This window comes from Vicugna pacos, chromosome 7 (assembly GCF_048564905.1).
Source record: "Vicugna pacos chromosome 7, VicPac4, whole genome shotgun sequence".
In the NCBI taxonomy this organism is placed as follows: Eukaryota; Metazoa; Chordata; class Mammalia; order Artiodactyla; family Camelidae; genus Vicugna; species Vicugna pacos.
The window spans coordinates 19,849,345-19,876,418 of NC_132993.1; the positions used below are offsets into that span (position 1 = coordinate 19,849,345).

At 44.5% G+C, this 27,074-nt stretch overlaps 2 protein-coding genes across 7 annotated transcripts in view; one reads left to right on the plus strand and one right to left on the minus strand.

The window, feature by feature from the left end:
• The window catches only part of COPG2 (COPI coat complex subunit gamma 2), a 243,733-nt gene extending 235,801 nt beyond the window's left edge, over nt 1–7,932 (plus strand). The window contains exons 21-24 of the mRNA XM_072964470.1: nt 5,503–5,600; nt 6,383–6,521; nt 6,818–6,916; nt 7,371–7,932. Coding sequence (XP_072820571.1) covers nt 5,503–5,600; nt 6,383–6,521; nt 6,818–6,916; nt 7,371–7,501 — 467 coding nt within the window. The 3' untranslated portion in view covers nt 7,502–7,932. The remainder of the gene's footprint in view (nt 1–5,502; nt 5,601–6,382; nt 6,522–6,817; nt 6,917–7,370) is intronic.
• Nucleotides 7,884–26,587, minus strand: MEST (mesoderm specific transcript). Of its 6 annotated transcripts, XM_072964475.1 has the most exons (13): nt 20,989–21,245; nt 17,596–17,750; nt 15,686–15,765; nt 15,203–15,280; nt 14,934–15,070; nt 14,705–14,763; nt 13,565–13,605; nt 12,929–12,999; nt 12,571–12,672; nt 11,116–11,192; nt 10,159–10,222; nt 9,904–9,949; nt 7,884–9,239 (listed from the first exon to the last, which is right to left on the minus strand). In XM_072964475.1, the coding sequence occupies exons 1-13, from the start codon at nt 21,012–21,014 to the stop codon at nt 9,201–9,203; spliced, it is 975 nt and encodes a 324-aa protein (XP_072820576.1). In that variant the 5' UTR covers nt 21,015–21,245; the 3' UTR covers nt 7,884–9,200. The 6 variants fall into 6 exon arrangements, with proteins under 6 accessions (XP_072820576.1, XP_031530115.1, XP_072820573.1 ...); XM_031674255.2 differs by lacking the exons at nt 9,904–9,949; nt 20,989–21,245 and adding an exon at nt 26,504–26,587; XM_072964472.1 differs by lacking the exons at nt 9,904–9,949; nt 20,989–21,245 and adding an exon at nt 26,214–26,277.
• Between the last annotated feature and the right edge of the window lie 487 nt (nt 26,588–27,074).

Sequence of the window (27,074 nt, forward strand, 5' to 3'; positions counted from 1 at the left end):
GCCTTCATCTAAAGCAGTGGCTCTCAAACTGCAGTTTGTTAAAATACACACTGCTGGGCCCCACCCCAGATTTCTGATTCAGTAGGACTGGTGGGGCCAAAGAATTTATATTGCTAAATATTCCTAGACAGTGCTAACAGAACACATTTTAAGAAGCACTGCTCTAAACTTTCCCTTCAACAAGCCCTTTAATTAAAAATTTCCCACCAGGGCTTCAAGAGCAAGTTTGCTTCTTTTCAGACCTTTATTTCTCTCCCATTTTGTCCACTAGTCATTGCAGTCCAGCTTATACCCCACATACGGACCAGCTAGGCCCATGTTCACATCTGACGGGATTCTTCATACTGGGATTCTGCATGGTGCATGGAGTTTTTCTTAGTACCAGGCCACCTACTCAGAATCGCTCTCCAGTCTCTGCAACACTCCTCTTAGCTTTAGCCCCACTTCTTCTGTGTCTTTTGGCCCAAATATGGGATCTGCTCCCTCCAGTCAATACCTGTCATTCTTCGGATGACCTTCTTTAATCTGGGGGCACCTGTAATGTTACTCTCCCATTCCTTTTCCCTTGTTACCTGTCTTGCCCTAAAGAAATATACTACCTTATATCTTCAGTTCCTCTTCTTTTTGCTACCATCTATATTCATTCGGGTGGATTCAGTCTCCTCCAGAGCGGCACTCCCTAGCCAGGTTCTCTCCCCAGTAGCTGTCTCGGACTTTCAGAGAATCTTCACATGACAGAGTAAATAAGAATAACTTTAATGTGGCATTTGCATGATACGCATTTGTATCTCCCTTTGGTGGTTTGCCCTCCCACATAATTAGTTACATATAGTATAATTTCATCTACCATCTGTACATGGAAATAACAGAAGTTTTACTCTGGAGCTTACGAGATCCTTAGCCAGTCATCTCCCAGGATTAGTCATCCATGCTACAGACAAATGACTCAAGAGATTTTATCCTCGTGTCTCTAAGGTTGCTGGTGTGTTTTTACATCAGGGTTCATATCTTAATCCATCTCCTTCTAACCCTCCTACCTAAAACTTCCCACCAAAACTTCCCATATTGTTCAGACCCTATTCTTCCACCATATGTACTGCTTTTCACAGTCTGGTATTACAAGCCATCATTTGACCAAGCCGACCCATCGTAAAACCTCCCCCATGGGAAGCTCTCTCCCTCGTCTTGTCTGCCCGTGCCACTCCACCTGCTCTCTGCACCTCTTTGTATGGTGCTCCCTTTACAGAGCATCCAGTCTCTCTCCTTCCTTATCTAATCATGACCTTTGGTACAAGTACGGTGCCGTATCCCTCCTGCCAGTACCTGCCAGCTTCAAAGGACCCCATCTCTTCTGTAGGCTCTTCCACCCTTTCCTTGACTGACCCTAGAGAAACACCTGTGCTACCTACACAGTTACTCGGCTTTTCAGCTGCCATCTTTATATCATTTCTCATGGACTGAGTACTGTTTTCTTTCATTTTCCTTGTTTCCTCCACACTATTCTGAATACATTTGCCCTCTCAGTTCGGTGCCGACTTTCATGGGATTCCTTCCACTGGCTGTGGCTTGGATACATCCCATTTAGAATCGAACATTTCACTCCACTGGTCACACTTGTTGCTTCAAATACCATTCAAGCAAAGGTCCCCAGTCAGTGAGGGACTCCCTCGTTAATACCAGCCTTAGTAGCCACTTCTACCTCATTCTCTCTCCTTCTTTGGTTGTAATCTAGCTTAGCTCACACCTCTCTACTTCATATGCAGCCCTGCCATTTTCCAGTGTTCCTCATTCTGGCCCCCTTTAACGCCCTTCCCTACTCACACCGTATAGGCGACACCCCCGCTCAGATCCCGTGTCTTCCCTCTGTTTTCAGCTTCCAGCCTCCATCTTCCTTCTCTCTTCCTCCATGATATTGTCATACAAGTCTCCCTAGGAAATGTCTGTCACTTTTAGCCATGGCAGGGTCACTTCTAAGAACAACCAGTTGTAATGGCGCACTATGCAGCCATCTACCTACCATCTCTTACCTGCCCGTCACCCTTTCACTTACCATCTCTCTACAGAAGGAATGGATGCAGATTACCTCTCTTCAGATGGATTGCCTCAGAATCTTCACCCATTCCTCATCTACTACAGTCATCTCTTCTCTGGACAAACACCTGTTCTCACCCTCTAGTAAGGAACCTCATCTCTGTAAAGTTGCCAGCAATAGGTTCTTCTCAGCATTCATCATAAGCAGCTTCTTTGAAACTTTTCTGTTACCCGAGTCCTTTAACAATTTCCCTCCAAATTGGTGCTTCAGGAGCTAATCTACTACTCAGGTCCTCACTCCTCACTCTCTGTATAATCCTCATTGCAGTACAGTCTCTACATCCAAAATGTGACCAATTAGACCTGTTTTGAGCTCTGCCAGGATTCCCCATTCAAGATCCTAATTCCACACCTGCTCTGCCTCAAATGCTCGCCACTCTGTATAGCATTTCCTTTCTTTGCTTCTAGTCTCTTTTCTTTCTTATTCCCTTGTGACTTTCGGCCCAAGAATGCTGTCTTGTTCTTCCAGCTGATGTCTGTTATTCCTTACCCGCTCCTTACCATCTGAGGGCAACTTTAACCTTATTTTTCTATACCTTTCTTCATTTCCTCCCATATTTATCCTTGAGAAAAACCTTACCTCTAGCATCCCTCCTGCCACATAGGTAGCGTTTTCCTGACAGGCATGTAGTCCTCATTTGGGGCACCCACTGCTCGACTTGCTTTCATCTGCCTTGATTTCCTGCACACTTTCCTGCATCCGTTCCTTCTCGGCTCAGTCCAGACCTGTGTGGATTGCTGCGGCTGGCCTGTGTTTCAGGTCCATCCCTCCTGCCCTCTTTTGCCCTAGTGACCACATCCTTTTCTGTAACTGTCATTCCAACAAAGCATTCTGGGATCTCCTCATGACCCCATTTATTTAGTCCCGTGATGCCATATGCCACACTGCATGCCCTGCACCCCAGCCTAATTCACACGGCTCCTTCCTTTCTTAGCATCCATCTTTTCTCTGATTCCCTCCAGTGGTTGAGACCTGGCAACTCCCACCAGGGTTCCCGTGCTGATTCTGCATTTCTAAGTTTTTCTTCACACAAGTCTCCTCAGTAGTTGTCTCTTATTTTCAGTCAATCCTTACAAAATAAGCCTCATTTCTGAGAACAATTTTAATGTACATCTGCAGGGTATTCTCCTCTTACTCCCTCTGATTTTCTGCCTTGCTTTGCTCATGAAGCTTTCATCTTTAAATATGGCAGTGGACTCAGCATTGTTATGTTGGCATGGAAAGGCTCTCTCACCCCCCTCCTCATCACCCAGCGTTACTCATCCTTTCTCACAACAGTGACACTGCTCCCAAAGGTTTTTAAGGGAGTTCACCTTAGATTCCCTGTAACCTCACTGTATTAACCAAACCATTTGTTCCAGGAACATTATTTGTATTAATACCATTCCTATTTGCTTCCTTAATCCATTTCTCCTTATCACTTAGATACATGTCTTCTGTCTTTACTTACACGTAAAATCCAGTTTGCCCAGTCTGTGATCTACCATTGTTCCTGATTGTCTCCCCCTTTTCCTCTTCCTCATTTGCCTGCGGCCTCCATGAACGAAACTAGGGTTCATATCACTATCTGTTACTCAACATCTATCCTGCCTCTCTGTTTTTAATTTGATCATGACCTTTGTCTATACCACAATCCCAATTTGCTCCTTTAATTTTTTTAAACACCTCAACTGACCCATTCTAGGTTTGTGTTTATTTCTACTTCTTTTATTCTTCCTCCTTCCTCCTGCAGAACACCCTACCTTAACAAAGGGCATTCTTTCATCAGTCCCCTACTGTATTAAAAGATTCTGTGGTCTCAATAGGTACACTCTTTCCTATATACAGGGGTCAACCCACTACTAACATCTATTAAATTTACTTGCTCTCTGAATTCAGATCTATTCTTCATAGGATTCCTACCAGTGGCTTTAATTATCCATAACATTTCAGTCTCTCGAATGCCTCAGCTCATTAGAGCCTGCTGGAAAATATCTAGTCTCCTTCATCTGAAATATAAGATATTTCAGATTTGTTCCTAAACAAATTTTCTTCTTAGCACCTGTGTATTAGCATCTCTCTTGCTGTTTCCAATTACACCATGGCCTTTCTGGCCTTTCTTTTAGCTTGTGTACCTTCCTCTGCTTGCCAAAGCCCCTTTGCATCTTTTGAAATCCAGTTAAACTGTGTGTATATCCTTACAAATTTTTTAAACTTTTCCCAGGCTGTTAATCCTGCACTCCCATGCAGCACTCCATTAAACCTTATATTAGAGAACCTGTGACACTGAATTGTAATGTCATAGGTGTATCTAGGTAGATCTTATCCAATTCCTAGACAATGGGCTCGTGAGGAAGGAGCTCATGTCTCAGTCATCTTTTTATCTAAGGGTCTGGCACATTCGTTTACACCTTTTACTGTAAACATATTGACTTTTTCCACATTTTGGATGAAGGGAGTGAGTTTAAATTAAGACTGAGCAAATAAAAGTCTCACTAGCCAGCCTGTCATATATGGTCTTTACATTTGAGTTTATTCTCTCTTGTTCCTGCCTGTCCCCTAAATAACTTTCCAACTTCCCGATTTCTAGTGTGTGTGTGTGTGTGTGTGTGTGTGTGTGTGTGTGTATGTAAAACCTACTTATAAGCCTTTTCCAGACCATGGATTAGACCCTAGATTCTAAATGCCTTTTCTTTATCCATGATTAATAAATCCTCTCCTTCAGACAGTTCAGAAACTCCTACCTTCTTCATGAAGACTTCATATTCCTTCATTTCTGATCATTTCCACCCATTATCTGAAAACATATAATTGCCCACTTGCTTTTCCACTGTAAGACACTCATTTTACCAACATTAGAACTTCATTACTGACTGACCTACTCACTGTAGGTTGAAAGCTGTCATGAAGCCAGTTCATTCTGGTGACTTATGAACCCACTGTCTGTCCACAATCTACAGATATCAAGGACAGTACCTCTAAACATACTGAGACTCCAGTGGACTTGGCCAGTACTAATTTAATGATGTGTGCTTTTGACCATCCACATTTTATGCTTTGTTTATCGGCTCCCAAAGTAGTTGTTCTTACGTTTCGACAGGCATGGCCAAAAGCCCCTTTAAAAGTATCTCCCCTACTGCCGTCCTTACCTGCAGTCAGGTGCTCTACCGCTGAGCTATACCCCCTGCTTTCTATATCTGAATAGGAAAATGGAGCCGTGCCCATGTGGTCTTCTCCATACCACTCACACCCACGGCGGGGCAAGTCCAGCCTCCAGGCTGCTTGTAAGAACTACAGCCCTGGAAGCAGCCTGCACGTTTCACTGGACAGTACAGAACAGAGCCCAGGGCAGGTGGTGCTTCCTAAGCCACTGATGGGGACTGTGCTTGCGCTGCCCACTGACATAGGCTCACCTGTTCTTTTTCCTCCAGTTGCAGGCACCTTTAGCTGCACCATGAAGTTCACCGTCCGGGACTGTGACCCTGACACGGGGGTTCCAGTGGAGGAGGGGTATGATGATGAGTACGTGGTGAGTCTCCCCTGCACAGAGACTCACTTGGACCCCGTGAACCACGGAGGGACTTCTGCCTGGAGAGAATATTTTTCTAGGAACATATGACATCAACTTATGGGATTTTATTCTTTTCAAACAGATTACAGCTGAGGAGGACCTGGGCTACTCCTCCTCTGTAGTGGGAGTGCATCATGCCACAGAGAATTGGGATTTACCACTTCATGACTGATTAAAACAAAACCCACTCTTTATTGTCTTTATAATAGGGATAATTAAGACATGAAAATAATTACATTTTCATTGAAATTTTCACTGAGATCAGTTTTATTTAAACTACTGACTTCTTTGGTTTTGGGGGGAGTTTGTTTTTGTGCAGCAGCTTTTAGTTTGCTTATAATAGAACCACATTGTGGACTGAAAAGCCTTCACATTACAATGCAGGGAAAAGTTTTTTAAAAAGTCAACCTTTTAGTGAATGCGGAGTTCAGAAGGCCTTGTAGGGCCTGAACTCGGTGGTTACTTGTGGCAGCCTGACTGCTCTGAACCCTCAGTCTACAGATGTTGATCTGAATATGGCTCTTGCCAGATGGCCTGCTTTCTTGCTCTCCTTTGCGAGGGCCTACACTATTAGATTTATCCAGGCTACAGAACTTAAAACTAGTTTGGTAGTAGAGTTTTTCTAGGCTCCTGCAAAGACTATTAACACAGCATGATAAAACCAGATTAACTAGTCTCTTCCATCTTTGCTCTGTACTAAGAGGACTTTCATTTTCTGACCCCTGCTTATCACCCACCAGCTAGAAGATCTTGAAGTGACTGTGTCTGACCACATTCAGAAGGTAATGAAGCCTAACTTCGCTGCTGCCTGGGAAGAGATAGGAGACACCTTTGAGAAAGAGGAGACCTTTGCCCTCAGTTCTACTAAAACTCTTGAAGGTAAGAACAAGCTTGCTCTACCCATGTATATTGCCTGATAGCAGTCTAACACCTGATAGGCATCTCTGTTATTCCAGAAGGACTCCCTTTTCTTTAAATACTTCATAAACTGTTTCACTTAAAAGGCCAGAACCCTATCTATCACCTGAGTCAACCAGTTTCCAGTCCTGCAGCCTCCCTCCATGTACTGGCACCAGCCCCGACCACTGCACCCCCACCCCCAGCACACACCAGTGCAGAGGCAGGTCCCTACACTGACCTTTTCTGATACTGTTGCATCTATCTTCTCAACACAGAAGCTGTCAACAACATCATCACATTTCTGGGCATGCAGCCCTGCGAGAGGTCAGACAAAGTACCTGAGAATAAAAATTCCCATTCCCTCTATCTGGCAGGTAAGAAACTTCTATCATGTTCTCCCTTAATTTTGTTGCAAAATTTGATAGAAAAGGATGTGCATGGGCCTCTCACACCCTGCTACCATCCCGTTATCTCACTGTAGGAGTTACAGTTTGCAGCCCCATCAGGATGAGTAATTTGCATGCTACTCTTAGCTCGTTCTTTTAAGATGTCTCTTTGGCCTGAAACACTCAAATCTCTCCTTCAGCTATCAATGCCCCCACCTTTAAGTACTCTGTACCAATATTATTGAGTACCTTCTATGTACCTGGTATTATGGGAATATAAGAGATTAGAATTTGTATATAAGATTCAATTTCCAGCATAAGCACAAATCTCTAGAAAAGCTAGACTAAAGTAATAGAAAGGAAATGCAGGCAGAGTATGATAAATTTCATTATTCAGAGTGTTTTTGAATTAACATGGTTTTCCTCACTTTTTTTCTCTCAGGTATATACAGAGGTGGCTGTGACCTGTTGGTGAGGTCCAGGCTGGCCTTAGCAGATGGAGTGACCATGCAGGTGACTGTCAGAAGCAAAGAGGGGACACCTGTAGATGTTATCTTGGCTTCTGTTGGATAAGTTTTTACTGGGCAAGATGAAGCGGATGTCGGGGACACAGTGGGCTTTCAGGCCAGTGGCATGAATTTCCCAGAATCATACTTCTAAAAACTAATGACTTTGGAGAAGCAAGTTAAATGTTTGGCCCTGAGCCAGCAGATCAAGGAAATGTCTGTCCTTATGCACGTCTCTCTGTTGTTGTTCCTTTTCCTTTTTATTACACTCAGTCAGCTTTGGTGTGATAATAACAGCTTTGGGTGATCTTGAAAATCAGATACTATCCTATACCCCAGCTGCTTAACTTCATTATATTCTTTAATTTAACGTGTATCTGAAAGCTCCTGGCAATGTTGGAAAGCTTTTATCCCAGAGGGGTGGTAGGGGAGGGGGAGCCAGAGTCCACTTTTGTCAAAATTCATTTTTATTAATGGAAAATAAACACTTATTCCAGATTCAGTTGTTATACTTGAAGTTGCTAATAAAAAAAATTTTAAATAATTACTTAATAATCCTGTTTTTAACTAAGACAATGAAATTGTGGCTTTAAAAAAAAGTATTCAGCACCATTTGCTCATAGGCCTTTCAGAATTTGTTCTTAAAATTTCTGGAACTTTCCTGTGTGTAAAGTACAGGAATGGCTGAGCTACATGAGGAACCCTCTCTGGGACAACCAACGAGAAGTTAAGCAATCAGTATACATTCAGCCTGGTAACTTGGACTGGACAACGATCCCCTCCCCTCCACTCTAGCTCAGGAGGGACATTTCTAAGCACTGAGGTATGAAGAGTCCGACTGTCATTAGCTGGAAAGACCAGTCCTAGCAGCAAATAACAGTAAATCTCTGGCACAGATGCTGTTGGTCCTTAACGTCCTGTGATTTTAGGAAATTCTGTAAATAGTTTGGATTTAGTTCAATTTATTCAGAAACTAAACATGTTTAATAAGGTTAAACTGCTCTGCCAGAGTAAATGTCTGCTGGTTTAGTATCCTTATAAAAATGTATATATAATACATGTAGGTAAATCATAGTCTTAAGGTATACTTAGAATACTGCATTACTTAAACTACGATCTAACAAAATGTCTACAATTAGAAGCAGCTGCTGAAACTAAACCCAAAGTTATGACAAGGGAGACTCACTCTCACTTGAAGGCATGCCGCTTAGAGAACTTAAAAAACCATTTGCCCTTAAAGCCATTCAAGGAGAGGTTAAGGACACACCTTCTTCTCATTCTTACACTAAATATAATTCCAATCAGGTTGGGCCAGAAATTAGCATTTCTGAATATTTCAGAAAAGTCCACAGAAGCATTTCAAAGACTTATGCAAAAGCACGTCTGTCTGTCTGTCTTTCTACAAAAGTGAGTAGTGGTGTTCATCAGAATTACCTAATACCACAAAGACAAGGGCAGGTCCATACACTTGATCAGATGTCAAAGGAGCAGAAAGTGGACTATTAGGTCACCCTTAGAGCTTCTGCTGGCTTTTTACTACCTGCTGTTCACCAGTGTGAGTCAGGTGGACTTTTGTGAGAGAATAGTGTCTGGTGGCCAGGACCTCTTTTGGGCATTTCTTCCTAAGTGGAGTACACAACAGGTAAGGGAATGGGGGAGGTAATACAGGGAAGCTACTCTTTCCAGCTCAGAAGGAGTTGATGAAGCCCATATATGCATTCAAGAAGCCCATGGGATCCTCTAGCTGTGGATAGTGGCTAATGTGGTCATCCAGAATCGACACTGTGGACCGCGGCAGCGTTTTCCTAGTGGAAGAGAACAGCACGTAGGTAAACTTGAGGCTGGAGGGAGGGGGAGGGATGTAAGCCAGTGGGCAGCCCTAGTAAATGCCCTGCGGACATACCACACTGGAAGGAACCACAAAGAGCTTATTCACCTTCTACTTTGGAATTGTATCTTAGGCAGATAAACCCGCCAATTCCATTTACGACGTATACGGACTAGTTTTTAAATGCTCGTATTCCAACAGACAACAACTTGAAAATATAACACTTATGCAACACATGTCAAAGCAGGATGACTTCCAGCTCCTTAGAGAAGCATGAGGCATCAAACAAGTAGACCACTTAACAACTCACTGTCCAAGTAAAAATAACAAAAGACCTTGCTTAACCTGAGGTGAGAGAAGGTATTTTGTTTAAAATTAAATGCAAGCTGTTTATTACTGGGTTGTTTCTACTAGGCCATGTGAAGGTATGGAACGTTTTTATGTGACATAGTCAAGGTCTCATATTCCGACACCTTCCGAGTAAGTACCAAAAGAGAGTAACAACCAATAAGAAGGCACTTTTCCACAGCTCAGTCTCCCCAGCAGAAACCAACAAGTTGGCTTTACAATCAGACTTAAGCAAACATTTCTTAAAATACATCCACTTCCATTCCTTGGTTCACATGATAGCTTTTTCTTACCTGTACATCTCTGAATATGTAGTGACCATGATAGTGAAAACAGACTCTATAAACCAAGAGAATGTATAACTTAGTTTCTTGATCTTTACATTATGTAAGAGTAAGATTCCCCAACTCATCCTTTTATTACGTGTTTCCTGGATGAACAGCCAGTGAGTTCGGAGGAGACTAGAGCAACAGCCCTCGACAGGCAGTCCTGTTCACTACCGGCAGGCTGAGGTACTAACAAAACAAAGACCCCTGGGGGAGACTCACCTGTACAGCTCCAAAAACTCCGGATAGGGATTCACCGGATCCAATGGCCCATAGATAAAATGAACTAGGAAGGGGAAGAAGAATGAATTGTTAACAGCGCACATCTATTCTCCCGCTCCTACCCTAAAATTAACTATCCCTGCAAAAAATAGATTTTCTTTAATTTGGCAATAATTGAGTAATAATAGAAAGCCTAGCTTCTTTCAGTAAGTAGGTTCTGAGAACAAGCCTTAAAATTAGTCCACTTGGCACTTTTTCTTCCATAAACAGCCATTCAGCCCCTCCTCCATCTCTTCTGTGCCCTGGACCAAAAGGAATAAGCCCCAGTTCCAACATTCTCTTTCTATAAATCCAGAATACTTTCATTCTTGAAATCTCTCTCTTCAGTTATAATTACCCTTGACGTTTGAAATCAACCAATAATATCGTGAATGCTAATTACGTTGTGTGTGACGTAGTACAATGAATTTCTTTTTAAACCCGTTAAGAATGAAGAGACAAGTGAGCAGAGACCACCTATAGCCTCTTGATTAGTAATCTCAACAGCCAGCCTTCCCAGCAGTTCAGTACTGAACATGGCAGCCGCTGACAACACACAGCACAGAAACCAGTCTAACTCCCACTCTTGACAGAGACACCAGCTCTCTCTGCAATAGGCGCTCCATGTTTCATATACTTCACTCGACCATGCAGGTCACTGGTGTTCCAGATGTTGGGAATAGGGTTGCCAGATAAAGGATGGCCAGTTACATTTGAATTTCAGATAAATAATGATTTTCTTTTTTAGTATGTCTCAAATATTACACAGCACATACTTATCCTAAATATGTATTTGTTGTTTATTTGAAATTCAAATTTAGCTGGGGTATCTTGTATCTTTACTTGCTAAGTCTGGCAATTATCTTAACCCCATCATCCCTCAGTTTTCCTATCAAGAGGTAATATAGAAATACTCACTGGGAATAGTTACAGAGGCCAGAGCTCCCACCCAGCGTCGTCTAAACTTCTTCCTCTGATTGATGTACTGCAACAGACTGTAGGACACGAAAGTCAGCAGGAGTAGAACAAGAAACGTCTATTGTTTGTTTATAGGGATGCAGAGGCCTGACACGAACCACAAGGCCCTATGTTTTCTTAATCCGGAAGCAACCTGGCATTCCCGGGATGGCCCACTTAATTTACTTATTTCTGTAAACCTCTGGAGTAAACCACCATGTGGCCATGGCAGTGACCATGCCTCCTATCAGTGTACGAATTAATGGTTCTTTGTGTTTATTAAACAGGGAATGAGATCTGGGAAGGCTGGAAGTTACTCTGGATTATATGTGTCTAAAGTCTGGGCCTAAAGTCCAATTTTGACTCCACTACTAACTAGCACTGTGATCAAAAGTTGTTAGTAACACAAACACATGTCTTTCACCTCAGTTTCCTCATCTTTAAAATCAGAGGACTGAACTACATGATCTCTAAACTGATATCCACTTGTAAAATTCTCAGTGGAGAAGCTCATGAGCACAAGGCTTCATTTTCTGCATTTCATCTGACTACAGATAAAACGGAGGAGGATTCCTCTTCCTACAGTGTCAGATGTCATAGCTACATTGTAGAACTCAAATTCATGTATTCTAATCATTCTGCCTGGCAACTCCAGGACAGTTATTTTCGTGAATTTCAATTATCACCTCTTAGAAATGGTATTTACCTTTTGGGAAACATAAGGGAATTTTAAAAGAATGTTTTGTTTGTTTCTCAATTTTTTTGTATTGAAATGAATCCTTAAGGATCCCGTGGGAGTTAGGGGTGGGAGGGAGGAATGGCTCCCGCCACCTCCCAATTCCCATCAAAGCCCTCAGTTAAAACACTGGAAGCAACACTGACCCAGCTGGCAAAAAGACAGGGCCTTATCTCAAGTAGTTAAGGATACACATCTCTAGGCCCCTCTGTGAAAGCGGCTAGATGCTTGTTTGAACCAACACATGGGAATTATTTGTACAACTGCCCTTCTCAGTCCCTGTTGCTACAGAAAAGACATGAAAAAGGAAGCGATTTGTACTTTGAGAGGCATTAGACACCTTTCACGATTGTGATTAGATGTTCTGAAGCATTTACTGTTGACGAAAGGTCCAAAGACGGATTTACCAGAGTCAATCAGCCAGTTACAAACTGAATTAGCATTAGAATTTGCAGCTGTTTATTCAGACTTTTTGTGCCAAACGGCTTCGGCTCAGAGCTCACTCCATTCTCAGTTTCTTTCTTCTTAGAAAGTACAGAGCATGAATTTTTGGTTTGCCTCATAGGTCATCACCAATCTTCTTAGGAGAGGGAGAGAGCCAGCAAGAACAAGCAGTCCCACATCATTCCCCACTTCCAAAAAAGCCTCTCTGGAAACCAAAGCAGAGGGTTATTTCTTACCTGTCGATAACCAAGTTGCCGTCATTGTTGCGTATCCCTGCCCACATGTCCCACAGCTCACTCTCAGAGGGTCGGGTGTATGGCCCAAAGACTGGGGTGAGACTGAATGAGTCCAAAAAAGCAGAAAGATAAGTGTGAGAAGAAATCAGTATGTCAAGTACAATTGGAACCTCAGGTCGTGTCTGTCTGACCCTTGTCCAACCGATTTATGGATTCCTTCTACTACTGGCCTGGCAAGTGGTCAGCACCTTTGCTTTCAATATCAAACTCTTAAGATTTGGCCCAGAATTTTAATGGCAGTGACATTTCAGCACATTGTTCCCAGGCTGAAGTGAATCAGTCTCTGACAATGACTTACCCTCTAGAGAACACGAAGAAATTCATCAGCCGCGTGAGGATGGGTGACAGCATGCCTCCATCTTTGAGAAGCTGTAGGTGTAAAAGTAAAAATCAAGACTCCAGAGAAAGAAGACAACCAGCCCGGAGAAAAGGTTTTATACTAGAAGTAAAAAAGAAGTGTAGCCACATCTTCTACTCAAAGGTTTGATCACTGGCTTTCAGTTTTTTGTTTTGCCTACCCGAATTCTTTTCTCTTGGAAGACAAATGTATTTCCGATTCCCTTTAAGATTACATTTCTGCACGTCACTAAGTCCCAATACTAAAGTCCCAAAGACTTTTAACGGATATATTCAACTTTAGACTAGGATCCCCATTTGTTCAAACATGCTAATGACACAAATCTTTAGATAGCGGTATTTCTCCAAATACATGTTGATCTCTTATTCTCAGAAATAAGGCTTTATTCATCTAGGGGCCACTTCCACTGCTTTATTTGCATAAGAAGGAAAAAACTAACTTCATTAACATAAATTCATGAAGAAATGTTTTTAACTACAGCCCATGACAGCAGGTATGGCCCTTATAAACGTTCTAGTATTATTTATGTCAATATAAATCCTAAAAACTAAAGATCTAGTCAGTGGAAGAACCAACCTTTTGGAGAAGGAGAGGACGGTGAGTCTCAGGAAATATACCTGCAGGAGAAGAGAATTAAGTTAGTCATTTACTAACAGTTTTAGGCCAAACACAGGTCCATCATCAGAGACTATCCACCCTATTCACTGTCATCTTAGGGGCTTTTACTCCCAAAAACAGAATTACAAATAAAAACTTAGTGCTGTTTATTAGTAAAATGTATTACTCCTCCAGGGAATTCTGTGTCTAACAGGTCAAATTCTGTCCCCCTGCGATTCCTTTCCCCACTGTAAAGAAAGGGGAAAACATGTGCATGGTCATCCACACTGCCAATGACTAGACTCTGACCCCCCCTTAGCATTTCCTCCCATTCCTCAGAGTACAGACTGTCACTAACGATTCGGGCTACAAAGGAAACCAGAGACTTTTCAGGAAGTGTAGGTCCTTAAAAAAAGCTAGAGTTCTTCATTTACCATTTTTTCCCCCAGAGTCCATGGGAGAAAGCCATGAGCATTACCAATGGAGGGACAAACAGACCCCTCTCCCGTCTGCCCTTAAGGTATTCAGGGGACACTTGAATATCCATGGACTGACAAGCCAGGCTCAATGGCAGGTGAAAACGAACATCTCCAAAAGGTCTCATCAAGGGTTCACTAATTTCTAACTGAAACTTGGCACTGCTGTGAATTAAAGAGTTTATGAAACAAAGCACAGTAGCATTTAGAAGCACCTGTGGCTTCCTTTCAACTGTCTGCCTCGCCCACTGCAGTTGCTACAGAGATGGCAAAAGAGCACATGCTCCTCACTACTTCTAATCACAGTTGTTGCCAGACCCACCACACGATCTTGCTGTAAAATACGTTAAACACATTTAAAAAGAAGCACATCTTATTATCACACAGCTTTTTATTAACTTATGTCAATAAATAAGTTATTCATTTTATTTTCTATATTTAAAAACATTATTCTGAGAAAGGGTCAGTAAATTTCATCAGACCACCAAAGCAGTTCACGGCACAGAAGAGGCAGAGATCCCCTCGTTTAACTGTGTCCGTTTGCAGTACCATCGGATTTATATCCACTTAGATGTCACTGCCATATCTGAACGTGGCCCTTCCAGGCTACACCTCATTCTTCCCCCACCTCCAAGGCAATTACCTCCATTTGACAGACAGAGGCTCTTGATGGTAAGTCGACCAGATCGATTCTGCTTGAACCTAAGAGACAAGAGGGAAACACACGGCTCACTGAGCGGACATACGCCAATGCAGAGGCTGAAGACGATTCTGAAGAGGGAACAGGGCCAGGAAGAACCCAGAACAATGCACCACCCCCATCATCAGTGAGTGAAACGTGTGAATCATACAGAAGTCATGGCTTCACTGACCTGTAGAGCAACTCCTGAGCCACGATATCCCCATAGTCATGAGACAACAAGTTGATCCTGCGGTTCTGGAGCCCCAGATGCCGCAAAAGCGCCTCCACGATGCTGGCCTGCTCGAATATGGAGTAGTGATGCGGCCTCTAGGGAAAGAACAGCCCAGGTACAGAGGGTGAAGTCGGGGGGAGGAGGGGTGTGCAGATCTGTCTGCCAGCCTGACCCTCCGTCCTTACCCACTCCCACCCCCAACACTGTCCTATCTAGATGCAGCTTACCGGTTTGTCACTGAAGCCAAAGCCTAGGAAATCAAGGGCAATCACTCGATGAAATCTCAGGGTTAGACCTTCCCAAATCTACAAGAAAGAAAGGAATGGTTCGGTCCTTCCACTCCTGCTCCTCCTCTTCTCCAACCTACAGCAGCAAAGGAGTTTCATCCCTATCTCAGCTTAACAAACAGACTTTGATAAAGGGGAAATCTCATGAAACCACAGGCCCACAGATGATCCTCTTGGAAAGTGCTTTATTTCTAATAATTAATCTGCATTGACGGAGGAACTCTAGCATTTTTAACTTGGCAATGATCCCTCCCAGATTGCCAAAGACTTTAACTTCCTTTCAGTAAATGAGAAACAGTTCTACATTTAATCCTATTTTATTAAGCAATTCAAAAATGCAACAGCCTTCCAGTGCTGACAACAAAATCCTTGATTTTTAGATTTTTAAAGGCATAGTTGGACCTAAAAGTCTGATTTCATTACCTTGTACCAATCATAGCTGGATGTTGGAAAACCATGTAAAAGCACGACTATCTCTGGACTTCCAACCACACCCACAGAGTCTGGGAAGAAGGAGAGAGATCTGTTAGGCCGACTCCCTATAAAAATAACTTTGGAGATATTAAAATTCAAGTAATCTAGTATAAAGGACAAGAAACCTTGAACAAATTAATGAAATTTAAATAACATATTTCTTTTTAAAATGCAAACTTACTGCTTTAGGTAAGAATAGGCATTTGATTATTTTCTTTTATTCTGTATATTTAAAAGTTGTAAATACGGCCAGTATTTTATAATAACTTTAAATGGAGTATAATCTATAAAAATATCAAATCTCTATTTTGTACACCTGAAACTAATATTGTAAGTCAACTATACTTCAATGAAAAAAAAATTGTAAGTAGCAGTTTATATAAAAATACTTGAAGGCAGTCTGCTTACTTTCACCTACATTTTTTTTAAGTACTTCCCCATTTCTCTCTTTATTCTGTAGTAACATGTAATTAACATGTAATTAACATCTTTTTCTACAGTAAAAAGTTTCATAGTTACAAGGATATATTCATAATTTACAAACTATAAATTCTTTGTACCTTATCACTCACAAAAATTTTCTAAAATAAATGAACTTTTCCTTAACCTGGTGAGCACCTCAGTTTATGCCATTTGTCCAATACTTTTACTTCTCAAAGAGGCAACTCAATCTAGTATTAAAAGGGTAATGCTCAATTATTGCAAAATTCTAACAACTATTAAAAAAGGTTAATCAATATAGACATGGGAACATTTGTTTAATGCACAAAAATCTTTTAAATTAACCAAATATTTAAACAGTAAATAGCCTTGCTAATAGTACTAGATTAAAACTGATACATTCATATACTGCCAGTAGCATGAGAATTTCTTAATGAAGTTTACAAAAATTAATTTACAAGCAATTAAAAATATTATATACTTTAGCCTAGGAGTCTTATTCTTGAGAATACATGCAAAAATACAATCCATGCAAATAAAATCATTCCATTTACAAGTAGTACAGACTGAAAAAAATAAGGAAAAAAACACATATATGAAGATTTTCCCTCAAAATTAACTATTTAAAACATTGAAAAACTGGAAACCTAAATGACCAACATAAAGAAAATTATATACTTACTTAATCGAATACAGCAAATGAGAGGAGGTCAGGAGCAATAATGAAAAACGGTTTATGACAAACATTTTTCGTTATTGCTCTTGACCCCCGCTCAAAAGAAATCTTTTCCAATCTCGTTTCTCAGTTTCTTTACCTATAAAATGAGGTGAACAGCACCGACCTCCAAATATGGTTGTAAAGATTAAATGAAATAATGAAGGTTGAAAACGTAATTCAATGCCTAGCATACGGTAATTACTTGATAAGCAGCAGACATAACAATAACTAGTACCAAATTAATTTATATAGAGGTGTAAGACAAATCACATTTAGTTATGCATATAACAAATAATCTTTATAGAAAACAATACAATGACGTCAGGGATGCGGGGAACAGAACCAGTGGCAGCTCCATCTGTGAATACTGTTTCTACCACCTGACACTAGGGGCGCTCAAAAGAGCAAACCAGTACTATCTATCAGTACAAATCAGGCTACAAAGAAAAATAACATGAACAAGTCAGTCCATGGAGACTGGAATCTCAATTCCACCACCGTTTCCCTCCCAGCAGTTTTCTTTGAGTTTTATTGCATCAGGTTAAGGAGGGGGATTATCCATTCCTTCAAGCGCCTACAGGAAAAGGGGGTTTCCCCTCCATCACCGAGGGGCAACGGAGACCAACGGGCACAAAATAAGTACCTCAGTGGGACCCACAGGACCTTTACATGCAGAGGGTTCCAAGAGTCCTGTTCTTACCTTGGTAGAAGATGCGCAGTCCCTTGTAGGTAAAAAATTTGCCTGACGACTTCCATGAGTGAAGAGCAGGGGAAAGCTGGGGGGGCGGGATGTGCAGATAGGCTGCAAGCAGGGGTACAGCCAGCAGCCCCACCTGGACCCACCACTCCCTCATCCTGTAGGAAAATCAGACACCAGGGTAAGCAGCTGCGTGACCCTGCACACACTTCTACAAGCCCCTGGCTGGTAACACAGGTAGGGAATTTCTGTATCACATGGTGACTACCTTGTCCTCCATGTCAACCATGGCAGAAGCCTCACCAAGGAGAACATAAATGCACTCTGCCTGCTATGGCAGTCACCACATTTGCCCACCATTCTAATTTTAAGGGAAAAAAACATTATTTTAATATGTAATCTTCCCCCTCAACTTCCCCCAGCTTTAACCCCACAGCCCCTCCCCTTGTGCTCTTCAAAAGACCTGCTGTAGAGGTTTTATGTAAAGTAAAAGGATGATAAGTTTTGTGCATCTTTTCTTTAGCTTTTATCAAGGCTTGGAGGGGTGGGGGAGAGTGCAAATTTCCTCCATATTTACTCTAAAAGCTCTACCACCTACCCACTGCCCCCCCACCAGTAAAATGTTTTACATATATGTGTATTTTTTATATTAATGTTTAAAAAAACAAAGATGCAGTAACACCATATGTCCTTAAGCAGAGAGCTGCTCTTGATTTTTCAATATTTATCAACCCTCTGACTCCAGTGAAGCCTCGTTTGGTACTGGATTTGAGCTGAGAAACTGCTCAGGGTAAAAAGTCTATGAGAGTAAGACTGCAGGTGCACCGTATATTCCAACATAAGCAGCTTTGTCATGACCCTGAATATCTAATCTCTCAAGAGGTCAGGGCAGAAGATTATATTTCTGCTTTTCTTAGCAGACTCTTGAAGCTCTCATTTATTTAATTTCTTACGACTCCCCTTCCTCCCACCCCCCTCCCCCAAAAAAGGGCAGAGCATCTGGGAATTGATTTTGTTGGGGGAGGAGAGCACTAATACACACACCCAACCTTCCCATGCCCAGGACGTCAAAGTTCCACATCAATTTATTTACAATGACAAGTGCTAAACAGGAATTAGAAACAATTCTCTGTGACTCCTGATGGTCACCAGGGAAAGAATTACCAATAGAATGGAAGTTTCTCTCAAATAGCCGGAATGGAAATACCTTCTAAAACTAAAATAAGGGCTGTCCAGAACACAGAACTACAAATAAGGGGAATTAATGGTTAAAGTCCCAGTGGAAATGCCTTTGTGTCTGTACACACACCCTCTACCATATTACCTGTAATCTGGCCAAGATCCCTAACAAGCTAATCCAGCTCACGAAATATTTATTTATTTCAGAGTTTAAAAAAAGAACAAAAGTAAACCTGTGGTTTCACGTCATTTAGAAAAACTCAGTTCCTTTGCCTATTTTTTAGGCATCACTAGAGCAGTCTGTTTTCTTTTTTTTTCCCCCTCCAAAGTACCTACCCACAAAACAGACCTAGTGATTTGGTTCTACCTTTCAAGGTAATATTAAGAAATTATTTTTAAAGTGCCCCGAAAGTGATCATTATATCACAATATTCACCCTACAATTGTAGCAGGCTACATCCCAATATCTTCTTGAAAGATGAGATGACAAAAAAGTATTAAGTTTAAATTATCGTTTACCAGCGCTATCTGTCCTGTACTTCAGCTCATACCTTTTCACCTGCATATTTCATCACTCCTTATCTCCCCCATACTTCTTATCTCATTCATTCCCGTTCCAGCCGAATATCTGCAATGACTCAGCAGAGAGCCTGGGAGGGGATAATAGGGGAGCGAGCAGCAGGAGGCTCCCGCGCTCCCAGGGTCGGGGGTGGGAGAGGAACACACTCCTCCCGGGGTGGGGGGGTGGGAGAGGAATACACTCCGCTTCTGGATACCCTCCTCTCCCCACACTTCACACCGTCCTTCCCTTTTACTCGAGGAGAGCAGAGGCAACCCCTCAGGAAGTCGCCTTCCGTCTCAATTACCTCAATAAAAAATGTCCCTGACAACATTTTAGGGCTTTTAGTAGGGAAGCAATCAGGCACTTAGTAGGCAAAATGGATTAAACATTTTTTGACCAAAATGTCCATTATTTGATGAGCCCTGAGTCAAGAGTATAAATTCAGCAAACCTCCCGGAAATTAATGAACCTTTCAGAGCCTCAATTTCTTCATCTTGTAAATAGGAAAAAATACACTCAAATCTGCATACTTTACAGCATTGCAGTGAGGCCATGAACTACTTTGTAAATCACTGCCAACAATTTGTGTGTAACATTATGGCAGTTTGGTCAAATCATTCTCACTTGGGTGCTCATTACTAAAATGTCAAAAAATACTTACGCCTCGGTGGTAAGACACTGTTAAGTTCTAGTCACACCTATGCGGTTAACTCACGCCACAGCGACACCAGGGTCTTCAAATCCTAAATCGCGGCAGGGTAATACCCAGGTCTTGAAATCCTAAATCACACCACTGCAACCCGGGGTCTCGAAATTCTAAACCGCACCAAGGCGATGCCGGGATCTAGAAACCTTAAATCGCGTCAGGATGATATCGGCGATCTCCTAAATCATGCCAAGGTGAAACCCGGGTCTAGAAACACTAAATCGAGCCAAGGCGATGCCCGGAGTCTACAAATCCTAAATCGCGTCAAAGAAAACCCCAGGTCTAGGAACGCTAAATCGTACCAAGGTGGTGCGAAGGTCTAAAAATCCTAAATCACGCCAAGGCAATGCCGAGGATCTAAAAATCTTCAATCGCGCCAGCGCGACGCAGGGTCTAAAAATCCTCAATCACATCAGGGCGATGCCACGGTCTAGAAATCCTAAATTACATCAGAGTAATACCAGTGTATAAAAATCGGAGTCCAGAAATCCTCAATCGCGCCAGGGCGATGCCGAGATCTAAAAATTCTAAATTACATCACAGCAATACCAGGGTCTAAAACTCCCAAGTCACTCAGGGCAATGCTGGGGTCTAGAAATGCTAAAATACGCAGGGCGACGCCAGGGTCTAGAAACTCTTAATCACAGGAGAGCAATTTCTAAATCGAAGTCTAGAAATCCTAAACCAGGGAGATCAGGCGTTCCGAACATTCTACTGTCTGCAGGCGACACATCCCCTCCCAAGTAGGTAGGTAGAGCGGGCTCAGAGGACAGATATGCACGCTCCCCGATCCCAGGAGATTTTCCCTCCACTGCAGGAGTCATGGTCTGGTAGCCCCAGTTCGGACCAAGTCCCACCCGCTAGCCCGCATCCAATTTGGGGACAGCGGCTCCAATCCAACCAGCCACACGCACACACACACACACCCTGCGCGTGCCGCGGCACCCACCTGCGGAGGCGATCTCGGCGCACCATGGTGGCGTCTTATCCCATGCCGCCTGCACACCCGCCGGGAGCAAAGGGCGCGCCGCAGCACCCGCAGCCGCGCAGGGTCGGCCGGCAGCTGGGCGCAACCCACAGCTCGCGAGGGCTGCGCGGCCGCGGCAAGCCGCGAGCAGCTATCGGGGCGTGCGCTGCGGCAATGAGCGAGGCGCGGTTGCCGCAGAGGAGGCGCCGCCCGCCGAGAGGCGCCGGGATGCGCTGGTGGCCGCCGCAGCGCCGAGCGAGCGGGCACCGACTTTTAGAGCCCACCCGGGCCCCGCCCCTGACCCGCCCACTGCGCTGCAGTGCCCCTCCTGCTGCAGACACCGCCCCTCCCTGCAGCCCCGCTCTGCTGCGAGGGTGAGGCGCCCCCTCCCACAAAAGCTCCTGCGGGGGCACCTTCAGGGGTGTTGACCCCTCCCATCACCCCACTGCTAGCTGACGGCCCCCAACTCTAGCCTCAAGTTCTGCGGCAAAAATCCTCATCTGGCAATTAATGCCTCAGGAAAAGACCACAGACCCCTGAGACCCCAACACTCCCCTTAGACCACCCATAGGCCCCCCAGCCCCAGAGGTGGACGCTCAACCTCAAATACGGTGGACCCAAGGCTGCCGCTGTGGCACCCACGCCAACAGGGGCTCTGAACTGCGCGAGTGGCCAGGCCAAAGCAGCGGTCGGCCAGCGCCCAGACACCTAGGTCCTTAACTACGGGTACCCACCAAGGGCACAGCCAAGGGCTAGGAAGCGACAAGCTCGACTGGACCTACCGCCCAACGAATCAGTGATTCATGGGGGCAGCCGCTCTGGAGCAAAAAGGGCCAAACTTGCGGGAAGTCTGGGCTTTCTCGCTCGGCTGCCGCAGCGCGGGCCCCTTTCCCCTGCGGCAGCGCAACGTGGCGGGCAAGCCAGAGCCCGGCCGCAGCCCTCCCGCGGCACCCGCTCCCAGCACTGGCCCGTCCCGCGCCAGAAAGAACAAATGGCACGATTATGAGACTAGAGCTCCCTTTACTTATGTAAGATTGAATCACAATGTGAGGGCCCCAGTGGTACAGAAAAGAGGGAAGGATTTTTTTCCCTTCATCTATAATCCTTTAAAAAGCATCTATTACGCCTTTAAAAAGTATAGAGAATTACAGTGTCTGTGCTCGTCTTCTGGCTGTAAATTGAAATTCTGACGAACGTGCAGGCTGCGGCGGGCGAGCCAGGCAGCCCGAGCAGGGCCGGCTCCCTCCAGCGGGGGCGCTGCAGGCCTCTCTTCCGCTGGCGCCCGCAGGGGCCACCCCGCTACTCCGCTCCTCCAGCGCGGGCAAGCAGGAGTCTGGACATCTGGGCAAAACGCCGGGCTGGGCGAGCCCACCGGGCACCTCAGCGCGTCAGGGAGCTGAGGGCCACCAACCAGACATAGAAGAAACCACCATTTATAAGCGTGTCACCAAAATGTGTGGCGCGGTCCAGGGTACGCTTCTACTAGTCTCGATTCAGAGGGTCATGAAACCAATGTTTATTTAGCACCTCTTGCGCCCTAAGGGGCAGGGATGCAAAGACGAAGGAGAAACAGCCCCTGGCTCCACAGCAAGATGCTGACCATCCGGTGGGGATACCACCCAAGAACTGTCGCTGCTTAAATTTCCCCTTTAATTTTCTTGCAGCATTTTGTGACAGGTTCCCCCCCCCAACATGCAAGCCCCTCAAAGGCTGAGCCCAAGCATTATTCACCTTTTGTATCCCCAGAGCCCGCCTCGGCGCTGGCCACAAAGCAGGCCCCTAATAAATACTGCATGAATAAGTACAAGAATTTGAGGGCGCACAGGGGAGGAAGTAATTAAGGGGGGGGGAGGGTTGTCTTGAATGATGAATAGACATTTACCAGAGACAAAGAGCATTCCAACCAGAGGGGACCGCATTCGCGAAGCACTGGAGACCCAGGACCGCACAACCTTTGGGGAAAACTGCAAGTCCTTTGGGTTGGGGCGCTGACAGGGAAAAGATTAGGCTAGAAAGAGTATTTCATCCTAAGGAGTTTGCAATTTGTCCTAAGGAAAAAAGAGAAGCCACCGATGGATTTAAACCCTTTATGGCCTTAATTGGTTACTTAACGAAATTTAAATTACTTCCCTTAACAAGGGGAGGATTACCTCTCTTTACTAACCACCATCTTTTAAGGGCTGAATTAATTACTTAACAAAATTTAAATCGGTCCTTTCAACAGAATAAAGACTTTCCTATTTTAACTATTAATAACAAACTCGGCATTATATTTTTTTCCATATTTATTATCAGTGGAACCTGAGTCCTACGAACAATTCCGCACTTTCATTCTCACCAGGCCAGAATCACCAACCTCCAAGATGAAGGCGATTTTGTATTTAATGGACTGAGTGCTCACAAAGGATCTTATTCTGAAAGCCCGGGAATATGTCCACCCACATGGAACAAGTGGGCAGACAGGAGGGAAGACCCCTGGGGGGAGGGCCGGGAGGCGGAGGGATCAAGGGAAGCTCTTGAAGACAATGGGAATCCTAAATCAACACTCAGGAAAAACCCTCCTGGACAGAGTGCTAGGAAAAACCTCCTTGGAGAAGGCGGGATCGAGGTGGAGAAGAACTTCAAACCCGAAACTCGTTTAGGCGAAGGAAGCGTTCCTATTTGGAAGAACCTTCCAGCACAGAGGCAAAAACGTAGTGGATACTATGAGTGAGATCGGCCTGGCTAAAGCCCGGAGAAAATGCTAGCGAGAATGCCCCAGGAGCCAAACAGTTAATGGGTTTTCTAACTGTGCCTGACTTACAGAGAGAAGCTTCCTCCACCAGGGGAGAATCTGGCCCAAAGTATAAAAACCATTGGAGCGCCTGAGAAAACATGTAACCGAACATAAATCCAAAGCCTGCTTCTGGCTGGCACTCAGCGCACCCTTTCAGTTCTTGGATACAAACACCACCCTTGACCAACAGCACATGCAGCAGCATTCCCTCAAGCCGTAGCTTATCATACATTCCTGTCACATTCCAATTCTCACACAGTCCCACATAATAAGGCCTCAGATTTACGCAAAGATGAGGGTAGAAAGCTTCGCATTTATCAGCTCATCGATGTGCAACAGCGGTGTGAGATCAGCAGGGCTGGTACCACGGGTTCAACTATCTTATTTTTCGAACCCCAGTCTCAGGCCCGTAATATGACAAACACAAGGATATTTACAGAGAAGACAGGACAGAAGTGGGACTGCCACTTTCAAGCGCCGTAATTATCGATTCAAATTAACTAAAGAAGTTCAAGATGGGGGAAACCTGGTTGAACAGCAGCACATAAAGAGACTCAGGATTTTAGCCGACAGTGAGTCAATGTGATATGGCTCCAAAAGAGCCACTGTAGACTGTAGATATAATTAAAGAAGCACCCAGAAAAAGCTAATCCTGCTCTGTTCTGCTAGTTGGACTTCACAGAATGTATTTTATTCCACAGAGCAGATATTAAGAGACACATGAACAGAAATTTGTTCAGAGAAGATCGACTCAAATGCTTTGCCAGTTCTGTCACTGAAGGTGTAACAGCTCTCATATTTTAAGCTCCTACTACAGCATAAATCTTCACCCAATTTATCCCTAATTCTCATAATAACTCAGCTAGATGAGTATTTTCATCTACATTTTTCAGAGAAAGATACAGCAGCTCAGAGCACTGTTAGTATGTGATGGGGCTGGGAACTGAACGCAGATGTGTCTGGCTCCAAAGCTGGCGTTCTTTCCACTACCCCACACTGCCTCCCTGTTTAAAATAACCGGGCATGTTTAGTCGGAAGAAAAGAAGCCTTGTGGAGTGAGTGGAAGAAGGAAATGTGTTAGCAGTCCTCAAATATTTGTGGAAGCAGCATTAGACATTTTATTCTGTACGGCTCCAATGAGTGCAAATTGTAGAGAAACAGATGTCGATTCAACATAAAGAATTTTCTAACAGTCGGGGGTGTCTAGAGAGACTGGGTAGCTCAGCCATTTTGAAACATGACAAGTTGGCGTTCACTAGGAGTCGGATGAATGCAGGAATGACCTTAAAGGTCTTTTCCCATGTGATAAAAACTAAAGCTCAAAGAGGTATTAAAACTTGGCCAGGGTGACCCCTCCACTGAAGGGTCAAATCCACAACAAGATCTTCCCTGGTTGTCCCTCAGCCCAGAGCTCTTTGTACAACATGCTGTTCCATGCTGAGGGCAAGAAAAACTGAAGAAATTATCCATACAATCACATCAACCTCCCTCTCTATCAATTTAGCCCATATATCCCCAAAGCAACTGGTGTCTTCCTCTTCAAGCTCATTTTTGGGTAAAAGTCTTTGGCTGAAAAAAGAGTTCAAAAGAAATGTGGGAGAGGAGAGAAGCAAGGGAGCTGAATAACCCATTAACCAGATAAGATAAACTTCACAGACAGCTAGCTGTTTCCAGAGATAACAGTATTGCTGGGTACCTCTAAAGTATCTTTACAAACCCAGTCCATTACTGGGCATATCCCATAATCCCACGTCTGGTACTGTTCTGCTGTTCCACACCTGGTGTACATCTTACACACTCACAGAGATAAATAGGTTGAAGGATTCGAAATAAAATCATATCTTACATTTTTATAGCTCTTTACCCTTTCATGTGTAGTATCTCATCTGATGTTCACCACAGTCCTCTAAGGAAAACAGCTTTCTTTCAGACTGACAAGCAATTTCCTAGCTGCCTGGGTAAGAAAGGGCTACAGCCCACAACCCACTCTCCTTTCTTTTTTTCAACTACTTTCCACATTAAATTATCCCTCCAGCCTGGATGAGTCAACCAGAAGCAGGTGTTTCGCTTCTCCTCGATTTCTACCAACACCTCACACCTTCAGCTGTCCTCCCCCACCGTGCCCTCCAGTGCCCCCACCCTCGCCACTACAGCAGAGCTTTGTCCCGAATCCCGTTGCTACGCACTTGCTGGGCGCAGCCCCGCACTGGCCGCGACTCCGAGCGAAAACCACCCCGGGCCGGCGCCGTGTGGCCGCGCCCCCCACCCCTCTCGCCCGCGACACTCGCCCAGGCCCGAGTGGCTGCGACCTTCCCAACCACCAAGGATGTCCCAGAGCGGGAAGGCACAGCCTCCCGGGAACTCGAGACCCGTTTCCCTGGAGGGCTGGTCTAGCCGACTGAGTGATTCAATGTGGGAAGGGGAGTCAAACCTCGGGCGAGGGTTAGGGGACTTTGTATTCTCCGCCCCGAGGTTCTGGGAGATGTTGACCGAGGACCTAGCTCGCGTGGCCCTCGAGTGGCGCGCACACCTCGTGCGTTCACCCACCAACCCAGCGCAGCCCCGCACGCCCCAGCCTGTCCTCGCGGCCTCCTGGGCCACTATTACTCAAGGTTTGGCCCCCAGGATTGGTGTGGTCCACGCACACTAGCCACATACCCACTCATCGGGTGGGCTGGGAGGGTGAGGGTAGAGGGCCACTCCTTCCCGCCTGTCTCCTACCTCATTCAGGTAAGACCTGGGATACAAGACTCCATGTTTGGGGGACCTGGTTGCGCATGCGCTCCCTGCGGCTGGAGCTTCGCCTGACCGGTCTTCAGGGAAGACCCGGCCAAGCCACCGAATACCCGGCTCTGGGCTAGAGCGTCGCCACCTCGGCGCACCGGCCCATCGCCCCCGAGCCCACCCTGTGCTGCAGCTTTCTCCCTGCCAGGCGTGAGCGCCACCTATTGTGAAGGGTATGAAATGGCAGGCCCCGCTTTGAATAAAGGATTGAATAAACGAATACACTTTTATACGGCCTAATCTGAATACTTTTACATGATATAGCTGAAGGCCAAAGGAGTGATATTTTGATAGTTATTAAGTCGGCCGAGATCTTTGGCGAGACTTCCACATCTCAGACATTACCCTAACTTCATAGTTATTCTAAAGACTCCCAAATCTATGTCTCCAACCCTATCCTCTACCCCAAACCTTAGATCCATGTGTTTGCCTGTCTTCTGTTCTTCTTGACATGAATGGCACACACACATCTACTCAACAAGGGCCAAGTTAAATTCACTACCCTTTC